Source organism: Sinocyclocheilus anshuiensis, unplaced genomic scaffold (assembly GCF_001515605.1).
Source record: "Sinocyclocheilus anshuiensis isolate Anshui unplaced genomic scaffold, SAMN03320099.WGS_v1.1 scaffold918, whole genome shotgun sequence".
NCBI classification, from domain to species: Eukaryota; Metazoa; Chordata; class Actinopteri; order Cypriniformes; family Cyprinidae; genus Sinocyclocheilus; species Sinocyclocheilus anshuiensis.
This window is the reverse complement of record NW_015540946.1, coordinates 80,660-91,153: the sequence shown is the minus strand read 5'-3', so window position 1 is coordinate 91,153 and position 10,494 is coordinate 80,660. Positions and strand designations below refer to the sequence as shown.

The 10,494-nt window shown below is 35.8% G+C and overlaps 1 protein-coding gene across 1 annotated transcript in view; it reads right to left on the bottom strand.

Annotated features, from left to right (window-relative positions):
* Positions 1–6,420: 6,420 nt before the first annotated feature.
* Positions 6,421–10,494, bottom strand: part of LOC107689812 (cytosolic phospholipase A2 delta-like) — an 8,181-nt gene continuing 4,107 nt past the window's right edge. The window contains exons 6-14 of the mRNA XM_016487977.1: positions 9,297–9,433; positions 8,948–9,170; positions 8,718–8,835; positions 8,385–8,522; positions 8,169–8,276; positions 7,808–7,987; positions 7,537–7,706; positions 7,266–7,452; positions 6,421–6,725 (exon numbers count right to left, since the gene is read on the bottom strand). Coding sequence (XP_016343463.1) covers positions 6,487–6,725; positions 7,266–7,452; positions 7,537–7,706; positions 7,808–7,987; positions 8,169–8,276; positions 8,385–8,522; positions 8,718–8,835; positions 8,948–9,170; positions 9,297–9,433 — 1,500 coding nt within the window. The 3' untranslated portion in view covers positions 6,421–6,486. The remainder of the gene's footprint in view (positions 6,726–7,265; positions 7,453–7,536; positions 7,707–7,807; positions 7,988–8,168; positions 8,277–8,384; positions 8,523–8,717; positions 8,836–8,947; positions 9,171–9,296; positions 9,434–10,494) is intronic.

Below are 10,494 nucleotides of genomic sequence, written 5' to 3'. Positions count from 1 at the left end.
AATTAATATAATATAATAAATTTTATTTATTTATTTATGTATTTATTTTTTATTAATATTATGTTTTTATCTATTATGTTTTTATTAATATTTTATGGTCATGTTTTTAGATGAAACCGTTAACTTCTTCCAATTACATACTTAAAATTCAAACTTTATACATTTTATATTATTTTATAAATATTATATTATGTGCGAAAAGTTGGCCATTCTTGATTTACTTCAGCTTTTTTTTTTTTTGTAAGGTCTCAGAACTTAATTGACTTTTTAGGCCTTAATCTAAGTCAGGTGATGACAGTTCCAGAGCTTAATGAATACTGTAAGTCTGAGTCCCTCCGGGTATTTCGGATACGCTCAACAACCATGGGCTCCTCTAAGGGGCTGGCAGAGGATGAGAAAAACACAAAGCAGAGGAAGCCCATCTATATGCTTCCTGCCTGCAGTTTTCATGATGTGTAATGTAATTAAAGTAATGGACTTTAAAACTGAATTTTTCAAGTCGATATAAAATATGGCAGAGGAAATAGAACTTCTTGTATGCTTATCAAGAACAGTACTGTATAATACTCACATCAATACAAAGGACATGCTGGAATATTTAGGGGTTTATGAAAAGAAAAAGAATGTGAAGAAAACCAAATGCCAATAACTAGGAACGGGGGAAGGTTGGTTATGCTTTGGAGTTATATGGTAGCCTGTGGAAAAGAGGGGAGGAAAGAATGAATGGATTCTCCATCAGCATATTCAGGAAGTACTGATAAGCAAGAAATAACAAGACAAAACATACTCGCATGAAGTACCTCACAAAATGAAAGATTATAACAGTGGCCCTATTATTGCGAATCTATAAGGAGATCTTAAATATGCAGTGGATAAAGGATGAGCGTAATAAGATTTCTAAAATAGAAGCGCTCAGCAATAGCAAGAATAGAAACTTTGCTGTGTAAAAGAAATGGTGTGGGTTATGATGTCTGCTAAAATAGGTAATACTGAGGCTGATAATGTCAAACATTTGCACATTATTTATAAAAAATATGTATTTTATTAATATGTGCAATTTTTTTGTAAAACAATATACAGTATATATAATAAATCTGTATGTTTATATAGACCTGTGCTGGCAAAATGAGTCGCAATGAGCACATTTTCAAAAATGAGTTCTTTTTATTTTCACAATCTCCATTAAAAAAACTTCAAAATTATGTATGATTTGTTGGAATTGACCAAAAAAATGACTGTGCTATACCCTTTTAAAGTCGATAGAGTCAGCAAAGTCAATTTTGAGAAAAATCGAGTTAAAAGTTTTCTGAAGGTTCCAAAGCAAAATCACCTGCAATGTTGCATCTTTTCCTCCACTTCTTTTCTTAATAATAATTACTATAATCAAAATATAGATATTTTTATTTTGTCTTTGCTATTAAAATTAGAACAAAGATGCAAATAAACAGTAGAACAAATATAACATAAGAAAGAAACAATTTAATTAGTGCATTACTTTTTTCATCTTACATCTAAACAGAAGCATTCAAGTAAGAAAAACAAATAGGATAATCAAATGTAAAAATCATTTTAGTGTAGTCATTACAAATAAATTGATTAAATTGAAAAAATTAAAACTACAAAAGCAGTTCAATCAAGAGAAGCGAGTGATTCCCTTTTTTCTTTTATTGTAAGATTAACATTAATGAGACAGACGACCTATATAGCCAATTAACGCTCTCTGTGATTGATTGGTTCTGTCCTGCAGCATTTCTGTGTGTTCAGATGAGCAGGAAAATAGTTCTATCCTACACAATTATTCGCTAACATAGGTTATTCGTCCAATTCAGTGCATATTGTATGCATTACATTTCTTGTTAAATTAACAAAATCACAGGTAAAAAAAAAAAAAACACCTTACTATCAATATTTTTTATTTTAGTATACTTTCGATATTTACATCAGTATCGATATATCGATACTTCAGTATCAAGACGCTCATCCCTAGCCTGGAGTTGGTTCACCCTCCGCACACGCCAAATCTCGACCAGGGGTACATTTCCCAAAAGCAACTGGTTGTAAGTTCCGTGATTTCACCAAGTACAACATGTTCCTGGATCAACATCCTTGTTGATCCTGGAACAACATTCCAATGAACCAATCAGAATTGAGAGATAGCTTTTCAGGCAATATCTGTTTTAGGCTTACAATCAGGGTTAGGTGCTTCTACATCCTTGTTAATCAGATATCATTTCACATTGTTTTTAGGAATAAATTATGGGTAGGGTTAGGTTTAGGGGTAGGGATTGGGTTTAGTCTATATTTTTGGACAGTTATGTTGATCCAGGATCAACAAAAGATGTTGATCCAGGAACATGTCTTACTTGGCAAAATCATGGCGACCGTCGCCCATGCCTAAATCCGCCACGGTAGAAATGTAATGTATGTACATAGTTGCCTATGGGAAGAGCAAGGACTTGGCACAAAACCTTTTGCTTCAGAAATGTAAACAGCATTTCCTTTTTTTCAGAGAGAGAGGGGACATTAAATTATCAGTTAGCAAAAACATAAAACAATTTATCATCTTTAACACAGCTAATTTTCACTGTTTATGATTTGGATTTATTGTCTCACATTTTGTTCCACACAGTCTATACCAGGATGCATCCCATCTGTGAGATGTCAGATCCCACATTTCTGCTAAGCATGAAATGTCCTTATTTGGGGAATATATGAAAGAACAGTTGCAGATGCATTTGAGCACTGAGAAGTTGAAAGGTCACAGAGATGTCTGTGTTCTAGAGAGCAATAACCCCTCTGACTTTGACTGTCAGTTCATGCCGAGGTCCAGGTTGAGAATAAGGACACCACACATTCGCTTTTGACCCTCCCTCTCTTGAGATCACAATTCCCTTCCCCATCTTCCTTTTTTAAAAACACCATCCCACTACCTTCATTTCTCTCACCCAACCCCACATCCACCACCTCATTAGTCTCGTCTTCGTTTCCATTCTTTCTTCATTCTTGTGGTTCCATCCTCAGATGAGACATAGCGTTCGTTTCCCCACAGACTCCAGTCATCATAACTGTTTCCCATCAGCTGCAGTTTTCCATCAAACCAGAAGGCCAGGAGGCCAAATGCTCATCTCAAACCAAAATCACTTTTTCCTGTCCACACAAAACGCCACCGCTGTGGAAGAGAGATGGGTTGTGGAACAGAAAATGACCCCCTGTTCATGGGTGAGAAATCCACACAGCATTTTATGACTTCACAATACTTTCCACTGTTCAGACTCTCTCTCTTTTTGTCACCTTTTGTGTACAAATCCGCTTTATTGACCTCAGTGTAATTCTGAACTGTCTTGAAAAGGAACCACAAAACTGGGTCTTGGGTTAATAATGGTATAATAATTCGGTCCTACGTTAAGTTAAATGCTTGCTTATTACTATCAGAGCATGGTAACCCTGCTGTTTAAAATATTATGCATGGATGCATTTCCATAATTTATCCAGCAACCTGAATAAAGTCATGAACTTTATTCATGACTTAAAGTGATAATGAATAATGAAATAATGAAAATGACGTTCATTATTGTTGTGCAAGTCAACAGCAATGAACAGTCATTATTTTGATCAGTTTGTTCACCTTGTTTTCCAGTAAATTAATTTCCTGTAGTTTAATTAAAAGTTGTATACAATCTTATATAGAGATATATTTTTAAAAATATATTCAGAGAACGCAAACAGAAATTGAACTGAATTTGAATGTACAGGGCCGTCCTTAGGGGTTTTCAACTGGTGCGGCCGCACCGGGCCCCGCAGCGAACAGGAATTTTTACTTACATTTATTGTGGAAACAGTGATAATTTTTTTCAGGATTCTTCATTGAATAGAAAGCACAAAAGAACAGCATTTATTTTAATTAGAAATCCTTTGTGACATTATAAATGTCTGTAATGTCAATGTTTTGATCAAATTAATGCATCCTTGCCAAATAACATTTATTCATTTCTCAGAAAAAAAACTCTTACTGACCCCAAACCTAATCCTAAATCTCACTACATTTCAACAGATGTATGTTTAAAACAAGAAAGAAAGAAAGAAAGAAAGAAAGAAAGAAAGAAAGGAAACATTGCTAATGTGGTAAAAAAAAACTAAAAGTTCAATATATGTTCTCTGAAAACAATTTGTAATGTCTTATGCAATTTTAAAAGTGGGAGAATATTATTAAAAAACAAGGCAAAAATACTGATTAAGTATATTTTTTGTAATGAAGCTGGATTACTGCAAACACCACTATTTCCAAACACAACAAAACTCAGATGATGCTCCAGCTCAAATTCAAATCCATTCAGTGCATGGTTCTGATTTAGATAAATGCATGTTTTGATCAACTAGTGAAGAGTTGTTTATTTTTCTATCATCACAAATTGCTGTTGGGAAAATAGTTTGCTATTTCCTTTTAATCTAAACATGAAACAAACTTGGACATGTACTGTGTGAGATATTCAAGATCTGTTCAATCAAAGCTTCTTTGATCATAATTTTCCCACAGGAAAAAAACAAATAAATCTCATGGCTTCTGTTTAGATTTTTCTTTTTTTCGTCTTGTTGTCCTCTGCTGTTTGCTTAAATAAACTTTGCCTTTTGTATTGTTTTTCTTTAATCTTTTTAGCATTAAAATACATTTTACTACAGTCTCGTAGCTCATTTAGATTACAGCTTTAGTGTTTGTTTAGAAAGTGTCATATTTGTGTTGTAATATTTCCCAGACTTCTGTGGTGGATTTTTATATGAAAGTCTTGTTAAAATTTTTTTTTTTTTAATATATAAAATATAAATAAAATAAATAAAAATAAAATACAAATAAATTCCAAATATCTAAGCTCTAGGTCTGAAATCATGTGAGTTGCATCGTCAGTCTGACTTCACATGATGTCACTCATACTCAGAGTCAGAGAATTAATCTCTCAGCATAAGTCAGAATATGTGTAATGGAAACCAAATGACTCAGCAGCTTTTAGCCAGTGTCCATATTCATTTGGCATTGTGAAAAATTAAGTTATACTGCTGATGTGTGAGAAAGTGCATTGCCTGTTGTGAGCACAATTTTAGTTGAGCTTGGTCTCATCTTTCAAATCCAAAGAGCACAATTTATCCTACAGTAAAAATCGTTATGAATAATGAAATATAAAAGTTAAATTTAATATTAAATGTATTTATTTAAATACAGGTCAATATAATGTCTACGGTTCAAACTGAGGAAAAACACTTCACAAAATGCCACTTCAAGAGTTCACTGATATTTGTAAAAAAAAAAAAAAAACAAGTCTCACATCTATATTTATGGAATTTCAAGAGCTTGTGTCACCCAGGGCAAATCAATCAAAACTGCACACACAGGTGCTGCTTTGCACCTGCTTGTCCCCTTGGTGATTAATAAAACATGTCTTTTTAGTCATATCCAGTAACACAGTCACACTTAAACACATACTAGCCCCGAGGTATTGTGAGTCAATGTCACTCCTGTTGAGCAACTCATGACAGTTAACAGCAATGTCCTGAGAGACTCTCATAATTCCAGTCAAACAAAACAGAGGAGTGTTAAAACCGGGGGAAAAAACCTGCAATAGCACAACAGTCATTGTGGAACAATGGAGGAAGTGCTGGTCTCAAGTGAACCGATGAAGACCGCCAGGCCTGAGACTGATAAGTGTCTCAGTGGTCCATCTAGTGGGCAAAAGTGTAGGCAAGCGTAGCATGAACCTTAGGCCAATGTTCTGCTGTTCTGTTCATCTATTCTACATCAACTTATACTACTGTTCAAAAGTTTGGGGTTAGTAAGTATATATATATCATAGAAATATACTTACTTTTATTAAGCATGGATGCATTAAATTGATCATAACTGAGAGTAAAGACATTTTCAAATGTTCCTATTAAATAAACCTGAAAAAATGTATCACGGTTTTTACAAAAATATTAGGCAGCACAACTGTTTACAAAAATTGACAATAAGAAATGTTTCTTGAGCACCAAATCAGCATGTGACACTGAAGACTCTACTGAAACTGCAGATTTGCCATCCCAGAAATAAATTACATTTTAAAATATACTTTATTATAGAGGAAAACACTTATTTTAAATTGTAAATTTTAAATTTTTATATATTGATGAAATAAATGCAGCCGTGAGAGAAAAAACAAACAAACAAACGTTTGAATGGTAGTGTACACATTTAACTAACACTTTTTTTTATGCTTTGTGTCATTTTCTGAGCTTGGCAGTCCCTAGTCACCCTTCACTTTCATTGTTATAGAACAGAAAAGAATAGATTGATCTACAAAAACAAAGGAAATCACACAATTTTGGAACAATATGAGGGTGATGAATGATGACATTTTTGGGTGAACTATCCCTTTAATGAATCCTTTTAGTTAAATATAGACAAAAATCACTGTCCAATCGCTCCTGCTGTCAGCCTTAACTTCCGGTGTCAACATCAAATCAGAATTTTGATGCCTTTGTGAGAGGAATTCTCTCCATGTTTCTCTTCAATGCTTTGTTCAGCGTGTTTAAAATGACATCTGTGTTGTTCAGAATGTTGTAGGTGGTGAGGTTGGTCAGCTTCTGGAAATCCTCAGGTTGGTATGTAAGGTTGAGAGTGGAGAATGGACTTAACAAACTGGTGAAGTCAATATCAAAATCTCCATCCTTCATCTCTGCCTTACCCTCTCTCTTTACTCCTGCCACACAAACATACATACACACACACACACACACACACACACACACACAATTGCTTTTAGTTGATATAAGGTTGACAAAACAATTTAATTGATAAAGTTGTACTCAAACTTGACTCCTCCTTTTTTGGACATTTTTTCATCCACATCATATGTAATGTGAAACATAAAAGATAAGAAACAACATAAAATTAAGATAAAGATATTAATAAGCGTCTCCTGCTCAAACTTGATTCGGACTCAGGTGGTCTCGAGGTCGAGGTGGACTCAGACCCAACAATTATTGTCCTTATAAAAAACCTTCAAAATAGTAGTATCTTTATGCAAAAGCTGAATCTCAATCTAAACCTCTTTCAGGAATATTTCACCCAAAAATTTATATCCTTTGCCATCATTTATACACACCCTCATGTTGTTCAAAACTTGTATGACTTTCTCAATGATGTTTTGGATCACACTCACAATCACTGCATGGACAAAACAGGTTAAACTTTCTTCAAAATTATGGTCATACTAAAGGTTACAGATGGCGGTACTCACCAGGAGACTTGAACTGCTTGAATGAGACATTGACCAAGGGAAAGTGGATCACTATGGGAACATCTGGATTCTCTTTATCCTCAAACACATAAACTTCCCTAATCGGCTCGGACTCCAACTTCTTATAATCGATCTTTGGAAACGGAATCTTGCGTTCAGCGCAGTACTCCTGAGTTTGCTTAATAACCTATTGGACACAAACAGAAACAACAGAATCACATTTAATCCTATTCTCCTCGTAATCTGACATTATCTTTGTGGTCTTCCTCACCTTGAAGTGGTCCGGGTCCCAAGCGTAGTTCAGGGACAGAATGACGTCCGCGCGTCTGTTACAGCGTAACACAGGAGGGAATCCTGACTTGATGACAAAAGCAGAGTCAACCAGGCCAAGTGTGGCGTCTGCTGGTGTCAGGGAGTTTGGGAAGGCATCTGGATGAGTGTCTGCAGAAAGTCCACTTTATAATTAATCCTTTCCTAGGTTGATAAAACTGAATCAATGGTACTAATTAGGCTAAACTTGACAGCATAAATGATGTTCTGACCTTTCCATGTGGTGAAGTCACAGTTCTCACTGTAGTTCCTGTGCAGGTGGAAGCCTCTAAGGAAGTTGAACACTTGGCTGATAATGGGGCGGCAGGTCAGAAAGATGCTCAGCTTTTTTGCCAAGTCAGTCTTAGGGCTGACCTGAAGTGTGTCTGACGTTGATGATTTGTCATCTGTGTCTATAGATAAGGGAGGATGATATACTGACCCAGTGACAAGCCACTGTACCCCCAAAAGGTAAACTTTTTGCACATTTTTTCTTAGAGTGTGGGTCTGAACAAAGAACTAGGTTCTTTATGCTCATTAATACAGCTAAAAGGCAACCAAACTTTTGAGAAGCTTCACAGGGAATCCTCTTACCTGTCTGGTTCACTTCTTCCCCAATCTTGCTGGCCCAGGATGGGATCACTCCAGTGACAACACTCCAAAGCTGAGTCAGACTCAGGGAGAAAACACTGCTCCATATTCCTGCAAACACAACACATTTTGACTAACATTTTGAATACAACCAATCACTATTTCTAACTTAAAATTGTTTACCATTAATTAGCCTTTGGAGTGTTTAAATATATTTACCCAATAGAGAGTAAATTCCAGATTCTGGGAGTTTCTTGACCATGTGGCCGAGGTAATATTCACTCCCAAAGTTCTGTGCAGGTATGAAGACACCATACTTGGTAAATCCCACCTCATATGGGGTGAACTCACACCATTCTGAATGAGAAAGGAACAAAGAGAAATATGGACAACATATCTACAGTAAGCACTTTTAGTTGCTCTCAATACAGAGAATTGATCTGTTGAGGAACAAACATAATTAACTTATTAACCGTAATGGACCCTAATCTTGTAAGACAGGAAGTAGCAGGCAAACTAAACCAGCCTAAGTAAATTCAAATCAATTCTTACCAGTCTCTATGGTACATCCTGTCTTACTATTTTTCATGTTGAGAGCTGTGTAGATGGGAAGAGGGTTCTGGCCCTTTGATAGTGCCATCTGCTGGTCAGATAGTGTTCCCATTTGTTTCTGAGTAAGAAAAGAATTTATGAATTTCTTCTAAACTTCTAATGGTAGCCATTTATTTGCATTTTATGCTAAAAATGTATTTTGTTTCTGTGATATCAAGGGTATTCAGTACCTTCCCTTGGATGAGGTATTCTATAGCCAGACCCCACATGTCAATAAGAGACACAAGTAGTCCTTCTTCCTCTCTCTCTTCCATCTTCTCTTTGTAGTGCCGTAGCTGCTCAGGGGAAAATATACTGAACACACTTTTAGAGATCTCCTTCTTTACAGACTCCATAACCCCATTTAGGTCATTGTTTGACCAGTTAGCATCACCATAAAGAGAAGCCATAGTCCTATGTGACAATGAAAGAAAGTTTGATGTTTAATGACATATCTGATGTAAAATCTGGGTTTTGAAGCAAAGCCTGATGAAGCACTGATTTGGAAATGGACAGGTCTGTAGTGCTCCTTATACTCACCAGGTGGAGCCAGAAACCCCTGTGATGTAGCTGACTGTATCAAGAAGCTGGAGTTTCTGCAGAGCTCTTAGGCCTCCAAATGTGCCACACATCGCTCTGGTCCCACCGCCAGAACACACCACAGCCACCAATGGGACCTGAGAAGTCACATCAATCTTATAAGTATATATATTTTTCATCAATTAATCAAACAAGCATTATCTGTTGGAACAAAACATGCCATATCCACCTTATTTTTTATCATAAGAGCTGCCGCTGCCAATTTATTAGTTGAAATGGCAAAGCTTCCAGTGTTATCTGCTTCCTGTGTTATCAGTTACATTTATTTTGTAATTAAATTACGTAACGCCGTTACATGTAACTAGTTACTCCCCAACACTGGTTATCTGTTATTATTAACTGTACAAAACAGTCTGTTATGCTGGTTAATATTGCAAAATGGTATTTCTCATCATTATTTTAAATTCAAATGAAAATTATTATATATATTAAAATTGATGTGAACAATAGTAAAACTGCATGTCAGGTGACACTGCCAGGAAGTGTCTGTTGAATGTGCAAATACTCAAGTTTGTGTTTTGATATACCTGCTTGATAAATTGATTTGGTAATAAATCACCAGTTTAATCAATGACACACTTTTGGTGGGATGAGACTAAACTCAGTCTCCAGGTCTCGGTTTATGTAGTAGCGAATAGTCTGTGAGCAGCTGGGGTTTTCCTCCGAGCCTGGGATCAAACAGTCTTCCTTATATGCGCCTTGCAGTTTTAACATCATGTCCTTCTCAGCTGAGGTAAACACTGAGAAACATATCACTTTATTTCTCTGTTCTTAATGCAACACCTTTAAAAATGAACAAGGTCCTATTTATATAAAATTAAAAACGTATTTTTATTGCATTGTAGAATATTTACTGTTAAAGCAAGGGTAGGCAGTATTTTCCAGAAACGTCTTTTTTGTCATAAGTCTCTTCACATCCTGATAGCAATCAATAATTAAAGTGGTGTTCTTCTGTGGAAAGCTCAGGACCCTAAATGATTCGTCCAATCATTGTATTCGGTCCGAGTTCGGGGCGTGGCTACTGTAACAGCTGGAACCAGAGGGCGTTTAACCGGTGTGGAAAAATAAATGATTCCTTTACAGCAGGGGTGCCCAAACTCGGTCCTGGAGGGCCGGTGTCCTGCAGAGTTTAGCTCCA